General features: G+C 45.2%; 1 protein-coding gene across 2 annotated transcripts in view; it reads left to right on the top strand.

Annotated features, from left to right (window-relative positions):
- The window catches only part of TACO1 (translational activator of cytochrome c oxidase I), a 250,087-nt gene that overhangs the window by 91,915 nt on the left and 133,803 nt on the right, over nt 1-24,369 (top strand). For both annotated transcript variants that reach the window (XM_069634123.1, XM_069634124.1), the window contains exon 3: nt 22,491-22,597. In XM_069634123.1, coding sequence (XP_069490224.1) covers nt 22,491-22,597 — 107 coding nt within the window. The remainder of the gene's footprint in view (nt 1-22,490; nt 22,598-24,369) is intronic.

Here is a 24,369-nt window from a genome sequence, read left to right as displayed (position 1 = left end):
TTGTCAATCCTGACAACCCAGTGTGCTTCGAAAACATAAAGAAGGATACATTAATGACAACTTTTGAATATGATCGTTATTGTATTTAATATGGGTTTGCCTTTCAATTATCAATTGCAAAATAATCCTGTTTGTGAAAAAAGGCCAACCGCTATTGTTTTCACTGTTCAGCAATTGATCTGCATGTATCTGTATATTTGTACTTGTTTGTTCACTTGACTGTGTATTGATGTGTTTTTTCTATAATTCACAAAAAATATGAACACAAGAAAAACGCAGAACTTGTCTCCCCTAAAAAACGTTCTTGTTATGTAAAAAAACAGTGTGGAGATCTGTCTGCAACCTAAAACACTGGCTAAATAATAAAAAGCTAAGTGTACTCAATGTTAGTTTTTGCTCTTTTACTTCGAATGAAAGCGAGCTAAATACAGACCTTTACATATAAAGCATAACAAATAGAAAGCCTTTACAGACAATGTGTATGTAAAGGGTTAAAAGTATGTGGCAGGACGCCACCCTTTGTTTCCATAGTTAGTAGCTCATAAATCCTCCCACAAAACTGAGCAGTCCCTTCAGTTATCCACATACAGGGTTAGCAGCGCTTTACCCCATCCTCTTACTACGTGGGCGAGGGCTTGATCAGTTTGCCTCTCCATAGTGACATTCAACTGCTGGAACACCAGCTTCCTCTCTCTGTATGGTATACAGTTAGACAAGTCCCAACCTCCCACCCCATTTGGCAAAAGTTGGAAACAATGGGCTTTACAACAGAAAAGCTACTGGTGCACACCATCCTCCATAGTACAGTTGACCCTATCTTTTTTACAGCGTATAATGAGGCGGGTGACTGGCACCTCATTTCCAACCACACCATGCAGTAGGTCGGGCTGCGGAATTGAGATTGTCCTATTTCCCCCGCCCTAACAGTATATCTGCTTTGGAAGATAAATCATCTGGCTTTGCCTGCTACAGAGATCTGTGCCAAAACCTGAAGGTTAGAAGTACAAATCCCAGCAGTGTTGCACACCTTCTTACCAGTAGTCGGAGTGTACAAAAAGAAGTAGTGGAACTATGTTCCATGCTGGCCCATCCCTGACCCCCACAAACCTCATTGCCACTCCCCCTGCCATGTGCAAGACAAACTGGGTCCCGCCTTTCATCTATTACCCCCTTTAACCCTCACCCCACTGTTTAAAGGTTGAAAGAAACACAGTGAAGAAAATGCATTTTAAATTACCCCATTACCTTTATTCATTGTCCCCCACAGCATGCAGCTTTACGCACACTCCCCTTTCTATTCACCCACCATTCACACCCCTTAAGGGGCATGCTAAAGAGTAAAGCCCTCCTGCCATCTACCCATTAACTGCATGTGCAACTGTGCATGCAGTAATTTCAGTTTGTCAGTGCAATGCATTGAAGTTCAAGCTTCAACTTCTTCCTACACTTAAAAAAAAAAATGAAACCATGCCGAAAAGATTTATTTTTAAAATAAAAGTATAGGAATGTCGCTCGCCACTGCTCCTTACTCGTCAACCACCCCCCAGCGTTTTGGGCATAATTCTCTGTCAGTGGCGATGTGAACTCTGCCCCCCTGCTGTGTTCAGACAATATTCAGGTGTGCTAGATTTTGACATAAATGAGGGATAGGCGGATGCTCATCAAAACTGGGTTCTGCTGATTTCATGGGGGAGCAGTTAATGACCATGTCAGAGTTTGTGCATGAACGCTGTTCTCACCTCTTGTTATGTTAAAGCATTTATACTGCATCAAATCGTCACATCTAGTAGATGGAGCAATTGGCTTGTCAGGAATTTGGAATATTGTGCCCATGCCAAGGGTGTCCAGACATTAGTCTGCAAAGGGAAAAGTAGTAAGGAGAAGTGAAGAGGATGGTTAAAGGCATGGTCTAGTAAAACATGTTATTGTCCCCACGGATCAGCCATGTAGGGACAATAACATGTTGGCTCGATTTTAGAACACTTTCCTATGGACCTTATCCGAGTTTTCGTCCATTGAACGCACGCGAAAACAAGCACCAGGGAGCCGCCATTTTCTGATAATCCTATCTTTTCCCCGATCGCCCTGGCTGACCTGCTTTTGCGGCACTAAATCAATTCCCCCGCCCCTGAGCCTGTCATCAGCAGACTCGTACCGCCCATTTCCCAACGCCAAAGCACGTCTCGTGTCAACATTCGCTGCGCTTCAGCTAATGACGTGTCGCCATGGAAATGGCAGGACGCCTCTCTCCTCAATAAGTATAAACAGACCGTTTCACAACACACAGCAGCCGATTTTCGATTCCATTCCTCTCTCTGTGTTACTTTGAGTATTCTGTGACTCGTTTCAGTGCTCTGGTCAGCTACCTTCGCCGCTTGTAGCCCGTGTGAACAGATACCAGTACCACCGCTATAAATTATTTTAGTTTGTTTAACACACAATGGCTACAATAATGCCCTAAATGTACGAGCCCGAGTATACTGAGGAGGAACTACTGGAAAGGGAAGCACGCGAAAACGATGGGGATTCGGACGGCAGTTGGCAGGACGAATCAACAGATGAAGAGCCTGGGCCTAGTCGAATGGACGGCGTCTCCACCTGGTGCACATGCAATCGGTGCGAGCTAATGCCAACCGAGGACAAGAACTGCTGCTGCCGAGAAAACTCAGGATGCCTGGCCTACATTTCGGAAGGCGAGCCACGACCGCAATGCATCGCCGAGCTGCCAGACTTCAAGGCAGCCTGCCTCACACGGGCCGTGTTGAGAATAATGATGGTGCTTATGCACGAACTTCGAGCAACTGTTCGTCCTCGTAATCCGAGTGACAAGTAAGTATACTCTGCTTATCATGCCACTCCTATTTCATGGTCTTCTACTATATCCATAATTACATCTACATATCATTGTAACGCATGTAAGTCGTTGAATAGTGTGCATTGTCTAGATAGCATTTGTCCGTGTAAAATGCCATTAGTTACAAGAATTGTCATTGACAACAAACGTTTATTAAACTTATCTTGGTAATTTAAAAACAGTTTGTTTCATTCCTTTTCACAGGTGGTACAGGCTGGTGGCCTATCGTTCCTTTACATGGTGGCTTCAAGGGAGGCTTGGACCCCGCGTTCGAAGAGTGATACCCGCCTGTGCCGTTCGTGCCATTAGAGAAACGTTCCCGAGTGACAGCGGTCAGTACAGGGGATTTTCTCTCGCTGTGCTGCAACCTGACCTGTATAATCTTTAAAGTCTTGTATTTTTGTGTCATGAAAAAAAGATACAAAATAAAACACCACATATATTTTAACAACGGTTGTCTCGATTTTTTAAATGAATCGAGTGTGTCTCCATTCAAGGATGGACGTCAGACATCTGTGCTCCGAATGGCTGAAGGTCTGGTTGCTGTGAAGCAGGGTGGTCACTATCTATCTAAGCTAACATAACATATTCTCGATAATGCATGCACTAAAACACACTTGTTCAAAGTCTTTCAGTAGGTTATGTCTCTATAAAAGTCACACATATATCTATACTAACATTTACCATTGGATTATACAGTCTTGACCACTATAATACACCGGTTGAAGTGTGGGTCTGTGCTCACAAGAATCTCCGGTATGTGGCATTTGTTAATGATAAGCAACGATATACTGATGCGTGCTGGCATGGGGGGCTGTGACGGGCGTGAACGGCCAAGGTTCCAAACTGCATGTACACTTCAAAAGGTGTCCCACGCCAAGGGGCCATCGGTCACATGGCCTCCTCAGACCCCGTGTCTCCAGGCAGGCCTCCCCTGAGGCAGGCCGCCCCCCTGCAATCCACATAAGTGTGTCTCCATTCAGCAGTCTTCCTGTGCCTTATCTGCACGCCCCAGGCCCATCCATCCCACCCCCCTCTATCAAAGGCGGTTCGCGCCGGTGGATGAGCGCTGGCATGGGGGGCTGTCAGGGGCGCAAAAGGCCAAGGTGCCAAACTGCATGTACACTTCAAAAGGTGTCCCACGCCAAGGGGCCATCGGTCACATGGCCTCCTCAGACCCCGTGTCTCCAGGCAGGCCTCCCCTGAGGCAGGCCGCCCCCCTGCAATCCACATAAGTTTGTCTCCATTCAGCAGTCTTCCTGTGCCTTATCTGCACGCCCCAGGCCCATCCATCCCACCCCCCTCTATCAAAGGCGGTTCGCGCCAGTGGATGAGCGCTGGCATGGGGGGCTGTCAGGGGCGCAAAAGGCCAAGGTGCCAAACTGCATGTACACTTCAAAAGGTGTCCTACGCCAAGGGGCCATCGGTCACATGGCCTCCTCAGACCCCGTGTCTCCAGGCAGGCCTCCCCTGAGGCAGGCCGCCCCCCTGCAATCCACATAAGTGTGTCTCCATTCAGCAATCTTCCTGTGCCTTATCTGCACGCACCAGGCCCATCCATCCCACCCCCCTCTATCAAAGGCGGTTCGCGCCGGTGGATGAGCGCTGGCATGGGGGGCTGTTAGGGGCGCGAAAGGCCAAGGTGCCAAACTGCATGTACACTTCAAAAGGTGTCCCACGCCAAGGGGCCATCGGTCACATGGCCTCCTCAGACCCCGTGTCTCCAGGCAGGCCTCCCCTGAGGCAGGCCCGCCCCCCTGCGATCTACATAAGTGTGTCTCATTCAGCAGTCTTCCTGTGCCTTATCTGCATGCCCCAGGCCCATCCATCCTACCCCCCTCTATCAAAGGCGGTTCGCGCCGGTGGATGAGCGCTGGCATGGGGGACTGTCAGGGGCGCGAAAGGCCAAGGTGCCAAACTGCATGTACACTTCAAAAGGTGTCCCACGCCAAGGGGCCATCGGTCACATGGCCTCCTCAGACCCCGTGTCTCCAGGCAGGCCTCCCCTGAGGCAGGCCACCCCCCTGCAATCCACATAAGTGTGTCTCCATTCAGCAGTCTTCCTGTGCCTTATCTGCACACCCCAGGCCCATCCATCCCACCCCCCTCTATCAAAGGCGGCTCGCGTCGGTGGATGCGCGCTGGCATGGGGGGCTGTCAGGGGCGCGAAAGGCCAAGGTGACAAACTGCATGTACACTTCAAAAGGTGTCCCATGCCAAGGGGCCATCGGTCACATGGCCTCCTCAGACCCCGTGTCTCCAGGCAGGCCTCCCCTGAGGCAGGCCGTCCCCCTGCAATCCACATAAGTGTGTCTCCATTCAGCAGTCTTCCTGTGCCTTATCTGCACGCCCCAGGCCCATCCATCCCACCCCCCTCTATCAAAGGCGGTTCGCGCCGGTGGATGCGCGCTGGCATGGGGGGCTGTCAGGGGCGCGAAAGGCCAAGGTGCCAAACTGCATGTACACTTCAAAAGGTGTCCCACGCCTAGGGGCCATCGGTCACATGGCCTCCTCAGACCCTGTGTCTCCAGGCAGGCCTCCCCTGAGGCAGGCCGCCCCCCTAATAGCACGACATACATGCGTCATTAATTCACAAACACACCGCAGTTTCTAATACTTTAAAAACCACTCGATATGTCTCATGAGAACATCTTTGTGCTTTGCAAGTCAACTCTTGAACGTGCTACCTGGGAACCACTGAGATCTATGCTAATCTGCTCGTCGTCGTGCTATCCGTGAACTTCTGTGACTGCTTCGAGCATACCCATCAGTGCGCTACCTGTGGCCATCCACCTATTCTCCCGCAACATACTGCTCTGCTTGCTGAATCCAACTGTTTGTTGGTCAAGGTAAGGCCATGTATCCTGGTCATATTTCGCAGATTTTTAAATTTCTATCTATTTTCGAGTAGAGTACACAATAGTGCTATGTTCATTGGTCTCATTGGTATTGACTTGAGTTTCCATTGCTATGCTATCAATAGATCTATTTATTTTCATCTGTGACTATTGTGATTGGATTGCATCCTTCGGGGGTCCAGTCAATAATGTTAGCATGTTTCCTTCTCGTGCAAGACAGAACATCCAAGGGACGAGTCACATGTTCAGATTTCAGTCACATCAATTATACATTTCTGCAACTTATGCAAATTCTAAGCAGCACATAATGAACTGGTATAGTTCCTGCGACCAAAACAAACCTTGCATTGATCATTGTATGATTCATTTACTTTTGTATCAAATCTTTACTCTTGAAGATTGTATAATAATGTCGATATTTACTTTTCAGATTTATCAACAATGCCTGCCTGTTCGATTAGCGGTTGCCCTTCGAAGACCCATGCGAAATCTGAAGGAACTACAATGCATGTATTCCCGAAAACTGTTGATCGAATAAGAGAATGGGTCAGACATTGTGGATATCCACTGGATGAGCTGGAAAGTAGAGTCCAACAAGTCTTAGAGGACAAGAGGGGTGATAGATACCGCATCTGCAGCCGGCACTTTTCCTTGGACATGTACACAACTTCTTGGGTAACAAAGAAGAATAAACAGCGAACGACACGGAAATTGCGCGAAAACGCTATTCCCACTCTATTCGTCCACATTCCGCCACCGGTGAGTCAAGTGTCCGGATTTAGCTTTCGGCCTTGCGGTACTGTGTAGCCAAATGGATTAATAGATATTGTAGGTGTTCTATCCCTTGTAATAATTTCGATATTGATATGAGTGTATAGTTTTTTGAATAATGACATTTATCAATATATTCTTTTTCGATTTCATAACCCACAAACGCAATGTATATATATATATATGGGGACAGGGAACTGTGCTGTATTGAGCATTTTTCAAGTATTCTGTCGGCTTACATGGCTATTTTTAATATTGGCATTTCATTATCAATCATTAATTGACCTTTACAACTTCTTGACTATCCCTTGAATCTGAAGCAAGAACATTCTACATCCTTGACGTGGTCGCAGTTATCAACCACTTCTAGCGCGTATCAGGTAATCTTACTAGGCCAATCCGCTACATACTTGTTTTATGCATGTCAAGTAATAGTTTTATTCTATCGTGTAATTATTTTACCGAATGTTTGGTTACTGCTTTCCAATTGATATACACCTTAGTTATCGTCCACTGGTGTTTTTTTCAGTTATAATTAGTGTTATCCATACTAATGCAAGTACTGTCTTTCAGGGAGATGCTGAAGCGTCCGCCACATCTACAACATTTCTAGATGTTTTTCAACATCAGGAGGTATGGATACTGACAGCTCCATCGAGCGTCATCATCAGAGCTGGAATTCTTGTCGTTTGATTGTTCTACACAATGTTTCATTCGTGGTTAGCCGTTGATATGTACCTGTGCTGTCGACCCCAGGTGTGTGTTATGTTTTCACAATTGTAATCCTCACTAATGCAAGTACTATGTTTCAGGCAGTTGATGGAGCGTCAACCCCTGCACTTGATGCAGAGCCTGACATTCAAGTATACGAATCGGCGCAACAGCTTTCGGAAGTGCGCACTACATTTGCAACATCCATAGATATTCTTCAGCAGCACGAGGTATGGATAATGACAGCTCCATCATGCGTGATCATATAACGTGATTCCATTTGCTATACTTTCTTCCCTATTAACGCAAGTGCTGTGTTTCAGGGAGACGACGAAGCTTCCACCACAATCACAACATCTCATTTAGATGATGCAGATGTAAAGGAATCGTTGAAATAAGTCGATGAAATGTGATCATATTTGGATTTTCCTTGATTCTTTTGGACAATGCATCATTTGCGGTTATCTCTTTATATATACCTGTGCGTTCGACCCCAAGTGTGTGTTATGTTTCCAATATTGAAAACCATACTAATCCAAGTGCTGTGTTTCAGGGAGACGACGGAGCTTCCACCACAATCACAACATCTCGTTTAGATGATGCAGGTGTAAAGGAATCGTTGAAATACGTCGATGAAATGTGATCATATTTGGATTTTCCTTGATTCTTTTGGACAATGCATCATTTGCGGTTATCTCTTTATATGTACCTGTGCCGTCGACCCCAAGTGTGTGTTGTGTTTCCAATATTGAAAAGCATACTAATGCAAGTACTGTGTTTCAGGGAGATGCGGATGCCTCCTCTCCAATACAACCGTTCATGGCAGTCCATGCAGAGCCAGAGGTATGGATACTGACAGTTCCATCGAAATAGATCATCACTGGTCGAATACTTGTCGTTTGATTGTTGCACACAATGTTTAAATCGTATTTGGCTATTGAGATGTACCTGTGTGTTCGTCCTCACGTGTGTTTTATGCTAACAATATTTTGATACATAGTAATGAAAGTACTATGTTTCAGGGAGACGATGGAACCTCATTCCGTGCTGTCTATGCGGATACAGAAAATATAGTCGTTGCAGCGCAAGAGGAAGGGAGGACATGCGGAAACGAATCGGAGCTACAGCGTGCAGATGTTGAAGGTCCAGTCAAAAAAGTTGCAAAGGAAAAAAAAACAAAAAAAGGTTAGTTACAAACAGTTCATAACTTTAAAAAAATGTTTGTGCTGGGGACTATTTTGTTTTTTTCCAGTCAATTCTACTACACTCCATCTTGTGTTTAAACTGAACATCCCTTTTCCAATCTCTCCTCCAGTTACCCGTGGGTGTCAGAACTATACACACACAGACAGTGAAGCGAATGAGAGATGTGGCTTGCCAGACCGTGTACACTATGGAGGAACTATTAATTGAGGCGAGGCGTGTTCAGGCTCGAGATGCTCATGTCCAATGGCCAGAACATGAATTAATTGTGTTTGGACACTACAGCAAAGTTGCATTGGACCATAGCTACAGTGCGACCGCACCACCACAAGAAGATGTTATTGAATGTATTGAAGATAGCTCTGAAGTAGTTGCAGATCAATTTACACAATCTACACCCGCCAAAAATTTGCCACCTGTCGACATTGTTGTGTTCTCCCATCAATGTCGAAGTAATAGATGTTGAAATGAGAATGAACCAGGCGCAGCATCCATAGACGCATTAGAACTTGATATCGGCGATATTACTTACCAATGTGTTGAAATGTCCACAACGTCAAAGGCCGAAACAACATTGACGCAGGATGACAGTCTAATGAAAGAGAGCAAATACATTGTATTCGACAGTTGTTTGATGGAAATTATAAGTATGCTGAAATGTGTGCATTCCATTAGAGGGAAAGTATGTGGGAAGCCATTGATTAATGTGACTCGTCAAATAAAAGGCAGTAACGTCAAAATAAATGCCGCCTGTAGATTAAATCATAGGTTCTCATGGTCTGCACAACCGATGCTGGGGAAACTGCCAGCAGGCAATCTACTGTGTGCAGCTGCATCACTTTTTAGTGGCTCCAGTTTTAGAAAGTTAGAAGCTTTCTTTCAGTTTGTGGGACTCCATTTTATTTCTAAAGCGCTGTACTACACCTACCAACGTGATTATCTGTTTCCGGCCATTAGTTATGCTTGGAAAATTGAACAATTGTCTCTAGCAAGTACATTAGAAGGCAAACGATTCAGGCTAGCCGGCGATGCACAGTGCGACAGCCCTGGATTTTCTGCCAAGTACTGCACCTACCACTTTCAGGACATGGATAGTAAGAAAATTGTGAGTTCGGTGGTCGTGCAGGTAACACAATGTACATCCTCAGTGGCCATGGAGAAACTAGGTTTTATAAAATCAGTGGAATATCTACAATCGAGGGGAATGCACATCGACCTCATAGCCACGGATAGACACGTTTCAATTGCCAAGACAATGAGAGAGCAGTTCCCACATATTAAACATCAATTTGACGTATGGCATCTTGCTAAATCAATCAAAAGAAAATCTTGGATGCAGGTAAAAAAAAGGTTTTGAAAGTATTTTGCAGTGGTCACATTCTATCATCAACCATCTTTGGTGGAGCTCAAAAACTTGTGAGGGGTCAGTGGAAATACTACTTGAAAAATGACTGTCACTGATGCACCACTGTACCAACGTTCACCGCTGGACAGCAAATGAACATTTCCACCAATGTGAACATGACCCTTTGTCCCCAGAGGAGGCACGGAAGAAGAAGTGGTTGTTTCCATCTTCACCGACACACAAAGCCATTGAGAAGATTGTTTTCGACAAAACTCTATCAAGAGATTTGAGAGGACTGACAGAATTCTGTCACACAGGAGATTTGGAGGTGTTCCACAATATGTGCCTAAAGTACAGGCCAAAGCGCTTGCATTTTAGCTTTCGGGGCATGAAACATCGCACTCTACTAGCGGTCTTGGCCCATAACAGCAATGTCGGACGTGAACAATCTAGGACCAGGGTTAAAGTAAGGATGCCTCGCTACACTAAGGTGTTTTCAAAACGAAGTAAGCAATGGGTGATCAAACCAGTCTATGATGAAATGCAGTTCGACTTTGTGAAAGGCCTTATTGTTGCTGTGTTAGAGAAGCACAGATATGGAATTTTGGACGTTTCTGTGCAGAGCAGTGATCCATTGCCACCGAACATTGCGACTGTGCCATGCCCACCCGAAGCACAGCTGATTGTGAAGTACAAATCCCGGTTTAAATAATTGCAATACGATTGTCTTTTTGTAAATAAATGTTATTGTACAGTGTACCTGTAACCCTAACCCCTACCTTCACCATCATGGGTGGCGAACAAGCTGGGTGTCATCTTTGAATTCTCTCTATTCACCTCATATATGTGTATGTATATATTTTTCTCATGTCTCATCTCATATAAATGTAAATGCTGCGCACTGTTAACGGAGGGGAGGCTTGCGTATTGCAAATAATAAAACAAACAAACAAACAATAAATCTCACTTTTAACTCAACTCCTGTGGTACTTCATACTTTCCCTGACCTTCCGCCAAAAATTAAATGTCTCAATTTGGGCTGCAAAGCTCGCAGACAACGGGGACAAAATTGGGGCACTTAGAACGCGCCAGCCAAGCGGCCCGTGGCATTTGGGAGAGAAGCCAGTTCGCATTTGCACATTGAGGCACACTACATAGACGGATTCTAAACTTCAAGTTCTCACAGATGCCTATGCTACGTGATGTTGCAAATAAAGAATGCGAAGGACAGCGCCCAGATGAGGCCCACAAGTCGCACTGGAAGTATAAGGGTCTATTGTTTTTTGACCTTGAGACAGGGACCATGCTGAAAGAACTACATTTGAAGGGAGTGCACAATAACGTAAGAGACGATAAGCAGATCATCCAGCTTATAGCGATTTTGCGATCCCGCAAAATGCAGCGAAAACGGGCGTTTTGCGCAAAATGCCGCGAAAACGGCCGTTTTGTGCAAAAATAGCAACTTTAAAAAAAAAATTTATTTTTTTAAATTCTGCAAAAATTACTGTTTAAAAAAAAATATTCAGGGTGCCAGGTTCTCAATTTTTTTTTTCTCGCAAGAAATGAAATGCCCAACGCATTTCATCACTTGCGCCCAAAAAAAGAGCAGCCCAATCCACAAGAGACACATGAATGGGCCATTTTATATATGCACCCATTCAGATGGCCTTTTTCACCTCCTTCATCAAATAAAGTGGTGTTTCTTCCAATTTAAAATTGCATCACTCATTTCCAAGCAAGATGCACTTTTAAATGTGTAGAAATTGTAGGCAACCCTACGCGCACGGGATGTGGGGTTGCTACTGCATGACAGGGTCTTTCCTGACCTTATCATGCATTCCTTTAAGGAATGAACCGCTGCTGTGTCGCTTGCATTTCTGTTCCTCAAACAGGATAAAAATTGATTTTTTTGGGTCACATTTTACAGTGGCAGGCCCCTAAAGGGCCTGTCCCTGTGAAAGGCGCTGGGAGCTTGCAGAACACTGTCGGGAGAGCGATTCTATTCAAGGTACTACCCATTTTGATGGCAAAAATCAATCGAATGGTACAATTTGACCTATTTACTCCAGTACTATTCGATCGATTTTTATAAATACGGAACATGTGTTGCGGGGGTGTCACCCGCTCCCCAAGTTCAATATGATTTGGGTTAGGGGGTTGCAGGGGTGTTCCCCACTTTTGAAAATTGGAGGCGGGGACAGAAAAAAAGAAAATAACGAAAAAAGGGACCCTGCGAAGTCGGATCCGACCCACGTTAGAGGGATGGATCTGACAACGCAGGGTTGCAGGTTAAGCGGCAGCGACCAAGCAGTTAAGTAGGGGAGAGGGTGGTGGTGAAAGGTACATTTTGGGTTGTTTGGCTGAAGTGCAAATCAATTCGCGGCAAAATGAACTACTGTCAATTCCGCCGCAAATAATTACACTTTGGTCAAACAACCTAGAACACCATTCAAGGCAGCTGGCCAGCACACAATTTGCGCTACAGCTCAAGCCTGTGGAAATGCGCCGGTCACCTTTGAGAATATGGTGACCTGCTCATTTCCAAAAATGGGTCGTCTAAAAATAGCATATCCTCGGCCCCATTTTTTGAGGGTCTGGATCAAAATCTACATTTAAAAAAAAATAAAAAAAATGGTTACACTATGAGAGGGAAAGGAGAGAGAGAGAGAGAGAGAGACAGAGGGAGAGTGATGGGTGAGATGTGAAGTGATAGGCAAGACAGCAGAGGGAGAGCAGTGGGCCAGAGGAGGAAGCGGTGCACAAGAGAGCAGAGGAAGCAGTGATGTGATGGGCCCGAAATCTGAGAGCGAGCAGAGGTTACAGAAAGTAGAGGGAGCGTGTGGTCAGTGAGCCAGAAAGCAGAGAGGAAGCAGTGGGCCGGAAAGAGGCAGTGAGCTGCAGATTGGGAAAAAGGATGAGGGAAGAGTGCGATAGAATGGGAGAAAGGATGCAAGATGCAGAAGCATCACAAAAGAATTAAGGACTGTACATTGTGGGAGGAATTGTAGAGTGTAAGGTGTGAGTTGGGAGTATGATTGGGAGTGTGGCGGGTGATGGGCAGTGCATATTGTGACTTGACGGTGTGCTATAGCACGTGAGTATTTGTATGACAGAGTGAGAGGTTCAGGAATGCAAGTTGTGATGGGGAGTTGGTGAGATGTGTGGTGTGTGTTGGTGAGAGAGGTGTGTGGGTGTTTGGGGGATTGGAGAACATAGAAGGGGAATATTTTCAGCATTACAACTGATAATGATCAATTTAGTTAATACTATTAAATAGGCATGCACATTAAACCAAGAATGTAGCCAAATCAAAAACTGTTCTGCCAAGCCAGAGACATCTGGGACACTTCCTATTAAATTAATACAAACGATACATAATAATGATACCCTGGCTCTCTTGTAGCCTTGCACTCTGCCTATTTCCTGCAATGTGGCAATCTTACACCCTCCAGTTAATACAAAATGTCCCGCAAAAATGCCGCAATAAATAAAGATTTGTGCCGCAAAATGTGCCGTTTCATGCCGCAAAATTTGCCATTTCATGCCGCAAAATCCTGGAAGGTCTGGATAAAGCAGAACATTCAGAAACTAGACCGAGTTTCAGTTTTAGGTCAGTATACGAAAAATCATTGTCAAGAGCACGGTCCGTTTTACAGACTGCAATACGGAGAGACACAATGGAAATTTCAAATATAATGTAAGTAAATATTTACACGCTTTTATACCGGAATGAAGATTTAATGAATGGAGGCATGAATAAATTAATGAATGAAGAGCTAGGAAAAGCAAGTAAAACTGTTCGTAGTGGGCACATGGGCATGCAGGTCCACTGGTCTCACCAATCTCGGTCCTTGGCCCAGCCACTTTTCCCTGCACTACAGGACTGTCTCTGTATCCTTCAGCCACTTCTCCCGGCATTTACCTTGCACTTGCCACCAGCTGGCCCTATTATTTAATTTGTATTCAACTAACCATGTACAGCCCTTCCCCATGCGCGATTAGAAAGACACCTGGCCTAGTAGGATTGATGTCTGTCTGCCCTTGTTCCGCACCTGCCTCGTCACGCCTAGAAACACTTGAGTATACGCGCGTTACAAATGCCATATCATATCATTCCTCACGCATGTAGACTAACTGTCGTTTATCATTGTGTGTTTGCCTCGATTTATTTCGTTACTTTTCGCATTGATTATAGAGCCGAACATACTCCATTGAACTATCCTTGCAAGCAAATAGTTTCTGATCGGCCGTAATAAATAAAATGAGTAATATTAATGAAGTTCGGCTAGCGAGACTAATTATCATTTTTTGGTTTTCATAACATGTATTTGATCCCTTTCTGCCACTGCCACCTGTTTGAGACACCGGCGGATGGGTTCTTCAGCAGACATCTGCAGCTTTGTGTCAACCACTGGAGCACGATCACCATATTATGGGACGATCGCCAAGGGCCCACATGCCCTTACGCTGTACTAGTGGCTAGAAGCAACATATCAACGTTTACGCTGGCCTAGTGCCTACTTGATGGAACAGCCTTGCGGTTCACCGTGCTTCCAAAGTGATTCTTTTTACGAAAATGAACACCCTGTGTACCATAAAGGAACAGCGCGTGACTCAAGATGAAACGGAACAGTTATTGCGGATACAGATAAAAGAAAATAAATGGCTTCCGGAGTTCATGTGTCAATTGCTGAATATTCTCTAAACATTTAATGTCAAATAAATGTAGTTTACCAAAAGTACCGTGTTGCTGTTTCATTTTAAAGTACAGTTTCATATTCCGAATTGTGGCGCGCTGTGTTCTGAGTTGATCTGTGTTGGTTTCCGGGTTCTGTGTGGAGTTGCGCAGAAGACGACTGGGCATGTTTGCCTACGCCGCACAGTAACGTCACGGGGAGAGGCGGGGAATATGAATGTTTTGATAATGTCAGGCTCAGGGGCGGGGGAATTGATTTAGTGCCGCAAAAGCAGGTCAGCCAGGGCGTTCGGGGAAAAGATAGGATTATCAGAAAATGGCGGCTCCCTGGTGCTTGTTTTCGCGTGCGTTCAATGGACGAAAACTCAGGTAAGGTCCATAGGAAAGTTTTCTAAAATCAAGCCACTTAGGCTTAAAAAAACATGGCCGATCCGTAGGGACAATAAACATTTTTACTAGACCATGCCTTTAAGTGGGTGCATGTGCAGCAGACAATGGGATGGTCTAATGTAGCATGGTAAACATAATTTGAATGATGGCTTGAATGTGTGTGGACCTTTTTAAGATGAATCAGAAGTCTGAATTGCAGAAAGGAGGTATATTGTAACCATGTTTGGAATCCTCAAGCCACCCAGCTAAACTGTGCTGGCTTTTGGACCTGTAATGATCGCTGAACTTTCTTCACTAGGCCAAATTCTGCTACCGTAATTCAGGAACTGCCAAGCATGGACGTCAGGAATAGACTGTGTGAAAGGTGAATGTAGATTGAGAACGAATGGGTAGAATGGGTTGATATATGATCATCTTGCATGTTTTCTGGATATCTTGGAAGCCTGGCACTCCTAGGTGTGAGAATATCTTGTGATCGGAAACCTAAGTAGTTTATGCGAATAGACACAGGGCCTTGTTTCGAAGGAGGAAGTAGAGCATTCGTGCAGCCCATGGTTGTTCTGCAAGCTCTGCTCAGATGATGTTCAATAAAGAGCCGCTGTAATGATGTAAACAAATAAAGAATGGACATCTGTATACGTGGTGTTGCATGTACGCGTATTTAATTTAAAAAGTAGCACAGCTAAGCCCTTTGCATACCAATAACATTTGGGTCTATGATTAGCCATCACTTTAGATGTCAATTCCCAAGTTATAGCGCTTCACTCTTCATGCCAACCTAGACCATCTATTTGTAGTAAACGTACGGTTGAGAATTTCTGTTTAAAATGACCTATAGCAGCAAAAGGGATGATCAATGAACATACTTTATAGATTGCTAAAATCATTAAAAGTGTTTTTTAGGGCTACACCAAATTGTCCTGGGAGCTAAATGAAGTGTTATCAAGTAAACCTTTGAAAAATAGCATATGAAGACGCATGCTCGAAAGCACAAGGAAAGTTTGCCATTTAATTTTGGTATAAAGCAGTACAAGGTACCTTATTGACATGACAAGTTGTACACATATTGGCAAAGTAAATTAATGGGAAACAAAAATGTTACATTCTCTTCAGTAGTTATTTTGTTTTTCAACTTAAAAAAAAAGTCCATATAGCTTAATGCACATTGTCGTTTTTGGTGACATGCATACACTTATCATGGGACCTAGGATAAAGGGATATATGTTAGCCGTTTGCCCTGTGCAATGCTTTTAATTTTGGGGCCTGCTAAAATTAGTGACTTGGGGTTAAATGAAGAACATGAATTGTTTGGCCAGGTTTACCACATAGTCATTCTTTTTAAAGGTAGCCTATGCATCTCAACTTGCACACTTTTGGTGCCTATCACCAGCCAAGGACTCACTTCATTCTCATGCTAAGCCCCTATCCTTTCCATACACTTCAATAGGCTAGCATTTGCCAAATTTGTATCTTTTCACGTGCCCTGGGGGAATTAAATGTTTAGAGGTGTGGTTAACCTTTCAGCAAGTAGATAATCTAAGAACATTGCATGATTTTAAGCTAATTCTGGGATTTTTAAACATGGGGGCGTAGGCTAAAGTGATTTATGAGGCAGTCTGTTTTTGCTTTCGACAGAGAGCATCCCAATTCCATGTTGACCTATGTGACGTGTAGATCCCTCTGCAGCAAAGGTGCTTTATCAGAGCGGTTTGCTTTGAAAAGAAACATTTGTATGAACAAGTGGGTAATAGACCAGGGCCAAGACCAAAAAAGGTGATTTGCAAAGGTAACATTACCAGTGTGTAAGGGCTGCAAACCATAGATGAGTGCTGTGAAAATATAAAAAATATATTATCATGCGGCATTAGACCGAGTTGTAGAGACTGCTTGGGAGATTGGAGTTTGGGGCTGGGGTGTGGGGGGGGGTGCTCCTTCTTTCGCCAGTAGGTGAAGTTTAAGTCAAGCTTTGTAGAGATCCACAGTGGGGCTGGCTTTGATTGTGATTGGCAGTGGGTTGAAACAAAGCGGAGAGAGTAGGGAGAGGGATCGGAAGCGAGCTGCGGCATTGGGGGCATGGGACAGTGAGGTTGAGCACATAGGAGTTGAGGGAAAGATATGGGGAGCAGACAGAGATTCAGTCTTCCAGGTACTGAGGCGCAAGACTATTCATGGTATTGTAGAAGTTACCCAAAATGGTAGCGGCTGCACATGGAGAGCCAGTCAGCATTGTGTTGGTGTATAGAAATGGGGGAGGATCTGGTTAGATTGTATACTGCGAGTAACAGGCCTTGTCGGAAGGGAGGAAAGGGCAGAGGAAGGCCAAACAGTAGGCACAAGGAGTAATCGAGTTTGTTGAGCAGAAGGCTGGTGTGATGAATCTAGCAATACCATCACTGATTTTCTGGAGGGAAGCTTCTTCTACGTGGACAGGGAATGGCAGAAGCTCCCTGACCCTGGGGATGGTATTCTGCGGGAGGACCACATAGGGAAGACCAACTTCAGAGGGACAAGAAAATGCTGGATCAAAATAATCCAACAACCTAATTTTCTAGTGACACCACTGTACCCTTACAACAGACATAAATGGCTTATTGTGATGTAATTGAAGAATGTCCAGGTGAATCTAACCAACCCATGTTTTCCTGTCTTCCCCCTCCGCTTTTGTACTGGGATGAGGACGACGAAAGTGTCATGAAGAGGACTAGGACCGGCAAACCAGTGCAACAGTCTAGTCTATGGAAGTGTTTTAACCATGCCAGGAACTTTAAATGTGACACAGCTGCTGACAAGCTGTAGAGTGCGGTGCAGAGGCGGAGTTGTGCGGCAGCTTGTCCTAACGCCGGTCAGAACACAAAGAAAACAAACTGTAAAGCGGTGGAGAGGCTTTCCTGAACGGCATACAAAGGAACTGGAATGAAGGAAGCTCACCGCTTGGCAGCCTGAGGCCATCGGAGCTGCGCAAAGCAGAAGACTGGGTGAAGGCAAAATGATTGAGGGGGCACACGTCGAGCCAGCAAAGCGAACCAAGCAAAGAGAGAGGGACGCACAAGCCACCCGCAGAGCCCAGGGAAACAGATGTGTTACCGGGTTGCCTGAGAGTGTATGCTGCATCATAGAAATAATGCCAAAGAAGCAAAGTGAAGCCTAAAGCGATTGACACATTAATTAACTGTATCATGAACGGGTTGGTGACCCCATATCTTAAGAGAGAAATAAATGTGAATGTTAACAAGTGTCAAGGTGTGCCCCGGGACTCCCACGTACCTGTATGCCTTGCTCTTCTAAAATCCAGGTTACACTTGACTCTGGCACTCCACTGTCCAGGCACAGTATGGTCTGGAAGCCCGCCCCCGGTCTGAGAACTGGACTTAGCCAAGAACCGGGCACCACAGGAAGGACTTTCCACAGAATTATTGTGGTGCCAGAATGGAAAAGGTAGATGTAACAGATAGGTTTTAGGAAATAAAGGAAGAACAAGGTAAGGTAACAGGACCCGAGGGGAGATGGGTTCAAGGAGTTAAGCACATAGAGGCAGGCTGGAAGGGACAGACCAGGATCCTTAAGGACAAGAGAACAGGACACTGGCAGGTCTACACAGGAACAGAAAGCAAGGAAACAAAAAGCGTTGATTCCCACACGACAGGGAAAGTTGCGACGAGTAATTAGAAGTGTTAGTTTCCCTTGTATGCAGAGTGTATCAGAGCGAGACTCTGTAGCTTCCCTGAACTCACCATGGCAACTACAACAAGCCCCGTAGACCGCGTATGCACAGAAACTGGCCACTGGTCTCCAAGGCATGCACAAAGGGGACAAGATGGTGACGCCCAGGAGTCGGAAACGGGATCAGACTGCAACAGACCCAGAGGAACATGGTCCCGGAGGCGCCAGCTGACTCCAAGGAAAGGTGAGCGCTGTGACAACTAGCTTGAAAAGGGGGCGGAAAGCCTGTGTTTGAAAGGAAGATTAAACATTGAAACTAACATTGTTAAACAAGAGTCAATAAAATAATATTGGACAAATATTTCATGGATAAAAAGAAAAGTGATTAAAGGACAGAAACGTCACGACAGGTTAGTGAACCAGGCAAACCATGGGTCAGAGGCTCACACCCAGAAACAAGAAAGAAAGAGACCAACTGATGTGACACCCTGGCAGGGGGGTAAACCACCAGTGGGGAGAGAAGTTTGTGGAATACCGAGTTGACATCCTGGCAGTAGAAAGAGAAGTGAAGTTGATCTTGGAAAATGTTGCTTAACTTTGTGGAATGCTAATGTGACATCCTGGCAAGAGAGCAAACCAGGAGTCTGAAATTGTGAACTTTTGCAAATACCCTACCAGGAGAGTACACCAAGGGGAATAAGAAAGAATGACCATGAAAAGGGACGTGTCATGCCCCTTTAAAGTTAATGGAAATATCAAAGATGAGAACCTGAACATTAGAGAAAAGCTCTGTATTTAAAAGAGGCTCGAGAGGAGATGTATGCCTCTTGCACAACTATGAACTGTGACTATGTGACTTTCTAATTATCAGAGGAATTCAAGGGGAAGGGAAACCCCTTTTCCTGGTGGAACTATATTTCTTTATTTTCTGCTCCTTAAATCTTAGTTTTTGGAACTCTGGAGAAATGCTAGAAGTGTATAGCTTACTGAAATTCCCATGTGCACATAGTATTGAGTTAAGAGTGTAAGGGTCAGGGTAAGGTTTGGACAGAGGACAACCTTTTTGTTTTATCCTGACACAGACGTTCCTTAGGTTTTGTTGAGGCAGGAAAACCCCTCTTGGAACTTAATGACTGATAGGAATTTCCCCAACCCTCTTATTATTTTATTGAATACAAATCTATAATCAATATCCAAAATGCCAGTGTGTCCGATTCTTACTCTTGACTCCTTACAGTGGAGATAAGAGTGTTGGCAGGGTGGGAAGAAATGTGTGCATTTTCTGACTGTTGGGAAAGTTAATATGAGCAGCAGAGGGGGTGGATGGTAGTGTTCCATTGTTTTAGTCGACGTTGCTACCAAAGAACACCGTAATATTGCAAGCGTTGGGCGAGGGAGCAAGGAGGCATACTGGGAAGGAGATGCGAGAGGGTAGGGTGAGGATGGCTTTGGAAGCTGGGAGAAAGATGCATTTAATTTTTGAAGAGTTTAGCATGAGTCAGCAAAGAGCTATCCAGTGATGGATTGCAGTGAGAGATTTAGTAATCTGTGACGAGAGAAAGCAGACAAATTTGAATGTCCTCAGCAAAGAGATGATGGTGAAAGCCAAAGGACAAGAAGGCTACCTGGGCAGATTTGAAGAGGATGAAGAGCAGAGGTCCAAGGATTGTTCCTTGGGGGATTCCGAAATGGAAAGGGGTGGGGTCAGAGGTTTGTGATTTCTAGGAGATTTCTAAGGAGCTACCTTCCAGGTGGGCTACAATCCAGGCTAGAGCAGACTTGTGAAACCCAAGCTCCTGGAGAGTGGGGAGAATAGAGGAGTGATTGATCATGTCATAAGTGATAGGGAGGTCCAGAAAGAGGAGTATTGAGAGTTTAGAGTGGTGATTAGCATTAACATTAAGAGAACGTTGTAGATCTTCATGAGTGCAATCTCAGATTGAAATGGATCCCCAAGGCCATTCTCCTCAAGGTACTTAATGATGCGGATGAAGACTACCTGCACAAGGACCTTTAATGGACTAGCATGGAATCGTGGCAATAGTCACTAGAGGGTTTCATCAAGGTGGGGTAGTTGCAGATTTGAAAGAAACAGAAAAAAGTCAAGCTGCGGTGAGGGAAAAGTTACAACGCTCAGAGAGATGAGTACAGGTGATTGGGATTAAGTGTTAGACCATGTAAGGAGACAATTGGTTGATAGGAGTGCAAGAGAGGGTGGCACTGTAAAGGATGGGTTCTAATTCTGTAGGGTAGAAGTATTCAACAGTATGGGGGAGAGATGGAGGGGAGAAGGGTTGGGGACGTAGAGGGAGGAGGGCCTAGTGTTACACATTGTAGGGGTTTTAGTGGAAAGGTGGAAAGGTAGTGAACAAAGTCTTTAGCAGAGAGGGAAGAGACAATGGATATTGGCTTTAGAGGTATGAGCAAAGCTTTGCAGGGAGACAAAGTGTTTGTGAGGGTGATTACAAACTGGGCAGGTTAGGCTAGTAAAATAGCACTTGGCTGAGTCCAGTACAGAGGAGAGCGCAGCAAGGGAATTTTTACAGGCTATGAATAAGGTGGGGCTGCAATTTGCACCCGTGTCATTGGTCACAGCGCATGTTTGTTTCAAGGGCCTGGATCGCCGAGATGATCCATGGCTGATGGCTGGGAAGTTGTGAATGGGTGTGCAGGATAGGGTTGGTCAAAGGGAGTCATAAGTGCATAGTGAAAGTTGGAAGAAGTGCAGGCCGTGTAAGAGGCGTGAATAGGGGAGAGGGGTCCTCCCAACCTCAATCTAAGGGGCAAGCGAGCCCTGCTTGAATTCCCCTTTGTGCATTGAAGGAGGACAAGTGGGAGTAGAGGGACCAAGATGTTAAAGTGAACAATAGCGTTATCAAATTGAGGAAGGGGTCAGTGGAGAGGTGCAAGGAGAGTAACACCAGGTCAAGAGAGTTTGCGTGCAATTATGTGGGCTGGTCCTGGTGGGAGTTGTCAGATAAGAGGGAGTTAAGTTCAAAGCAGGTAGCTTCTGAGGGCTTGGGAATGTTTTCCCTAGCATAAAAATGGCAAGGTCATTGGGAAGTGACTTGAGAATGTTCAGGTCATGGAAGAATGAGTTGAAGAGGTCAGTGGTCAACCGAGAGAAAGAACAATAAGAGGAGTAGGAGTCGGGAGTTGAATAGTGGCATATTCAAAGGAGGTGGAGGTGATGTCTGAGAGTGGTAGGGCATCAGTGTTGTGGGCCTTATTGAAAGGAACCCCACTGCACTGCCCTTCTCTATAGGAAGAGTTGGTGTGAAGAGACGCCAGTGCAGCAGCCGTGAGGGAAGATCCAGGTCTCTGCAATAGCAAGAAGTGAAGTTTGAGAGTGATAAGATTAGAAGTGGTCATTGCAGAAAGACCTGATGCAGATTGATTGCACATTATGGATGCCAAATGAGTAATAGGAGGTGGGGGAGCAGAGCAAGTCTGGTGTTGTAGGCAAGGAGAATGAAGGAGTTTGGAGATCCTAGGAGAATGGGATTGTCAGGTTTTGGGGCATGCAGGGGGAGATGAGGGATATGGGGAGAGGGGTAAAGTGAGGTAGGAGTTAGACCGAGTTGTGTCTGAAGTCTGAGAAAACAGGAGAAGAGTGAGTACAAGGAGTGATGTCAAGTTGCATGATGGAGGGTTAAAGAAGAAAAGTGAAAACTGTAGGGGTGGGGTGCAGCACCAGAGGGAGAGGGTAGGTGAATGAACAGCAAGGGGTGGTGGAGCTGAGGTTGTAATATAATAATAATATTATTCTCATCACCACTCGTAAGACAACGGACTTAAACTGTTGATTGTTTGGCTGTTAGTTGATTAGATGAGTGCCCGGGAGGTGTTACGGATAATCCTGTTTGCTACATGCATTTTTTCTTTCCTTGCAGTATTTCTTGTGAAAAAAAGGGAGAATTTTGATAACGGCATAACCTTTCCTTAAAGTTTGTGTACAATCGGTTGTTGTGATATATATATTTTTTTCCATTTTCCTTACAGAAGGGGGCTCGAATCCAGACTTCAATGTGTCTTTAGCACAACTTATGGAGCAGTGTCGTGCCAAAAACATGCCAAAATCTTCAGTTGATGCAGCCATTAAGGGAGCGGTGTGTAGTAAGGATAATTTGTTTTTCTCATATGTAGTGTGGCTATTTATCCTTCTCCATTCCTTTTGTCTCCCAAGTTTTTTGTGTTTTTATGGTTCTTTTGTCTTCTCCCTGTTACCATGTTTAATTCTGTTTTTAATAAATGCTCATGCTCTACTACATTTACGTTCTACCTGCTTTAACCTTGTTTAAAATATTTAGGTATTTTTCTTCATGATTGTTGGCCATCTACCAATGGTAGCAGCCCAGCCCGAACTGCTAGGCCAGGTCCCCTCTGCACGGAAACACAAGCCACCCCAGACATGTTTCTGCCTTGTTGGGCCTGCTCAGTGAGGTGCAGCTTGGTTCCCTATGGCGCAGTGAGCAAGGGACCCATGTCTGGGCATACCCTCTCTCACATAGTGAGACAAACTGTAAGCACAAAAGTGATGGGTGTAAAGATGAGGGGTCAAGGACCCAAACATCGTGAGAAAAAAGTTTAGAATGGAAGGAGTGAAAGAGCACTGCAGAGAGAATGAAAGAGGCAGGTTAGTGAACCCGAGCTTAGTTAAGAGACATTACAGAGTTGAACAAAGTTTTGTGGGACCCACAGAGTGAAACAAGAAGTCAGGGGGTGGGGGGAAAGAACTTTTGGCATAAAGCAAGAAAAGTCCAGAGGAAGAGAATCTTTGGCACCAAGCACGAGTAGTCCAGGGGAAGAAAACATTTGGCATAGGTTACGAGAAGACCACGGGCAAAGAACCTTTGGCATAAGTTGTGATAAATCCAAGTGATGAGACCCTTTGGCACAGGCCACAGAAAGCCACAGGGGGAAAGAAAAACACTTCTCCAGCATGCAGTATGGCATGGATTCACATGCTCTAGAATATTCCCCGTCATCAGGCCGGGAATCCTCGGTAAGAAAAGAAAAGCAGTATTGCTTTAAAAGCTTAAATACTTCCTTTCACCTATTAAAATTATATTTGGTTATTTATAACGCACTTAATACCCAGCAGTTTCTAACCGCGGACCCAGGGATCGAACCTGTCTTGCTCTGTGTCGTCTTGCTTCCAAGGCAAGCGCGTTGCCCCTGAGCTATCCTTACGAGACAATTCTCCAATCACTGAAGACCGGGTCATACTGCACCCATCCAATGATGGTCGTCTCCCTGAGTCCCGCCCCTAGCGACCATCTTCAGATTTTTACTGCATGTTTCGGTGCAGGGAGTCCTTGAGTTTTGCTCTCTGGGCTTTTTTCTATAGAATTAAGTATTTTTGATGGAAAATTCATTTTCTTGGACAAAATTTCAAAGACTGATGACAACTAGTCTGCTCCGGTAACGGGGCTCCGTTGGTGGTTAAGTTTCAAAGATTTACATCACGTGTCAAGTGGAAAGGCCTACCGAGGCCTACTTCGCGTCTCGCCATGTCGCAGGAAGGAAGGAGAAGTCTTTACAGGCTCTGTTCCCAGAGTGGCGTGCGTAACGTCTATGTGGAGGACAAGCGCACTAGATGTCTTTGCTCTCTGCATCCCGACCATGAAGAAGACTGATGCAACATCTGCCGAAGTTTTTGGCCAAAACAAAGAGGGACCGCTACCGACAATTGGTGGCGTGGTACAAAGAGGACAGGGGCCTTGGGGTGGTCTCTGAGCACGCTCAGGGGAAGCCCAGATCTCCACCTGGTAAGAGATCCAGATCAGCTGAGGAGTGACCCCTGGAGGGCTCCAGTAAAGCCAAGCGACAGGCAGTTGGTCGGGCTTGAGACGCCGCTTATGCGGGTCCTATTTCAGGG

Source organism: Ambystoma mexicanum, chromosome 13, assembly GCF_040938575.1.
Source record: "Ambystoma mexicanum isolate Mex_15411 chromosome 13, UKY_AmexF1_1, whole genome shotgun sequence".
Classification (NCBI taxonomy): Eukaryota; Metazoa; Chordata; class Amphibia; order Caudata; family Ambystomatidae; genus Ambystoma; species Ambystoma mexicanum.
The sequence above is the reverse complement of the archived record's forward strand: the minus strand, read 5'-3'. Positions and strand labels throughout refer to the sequence as shown.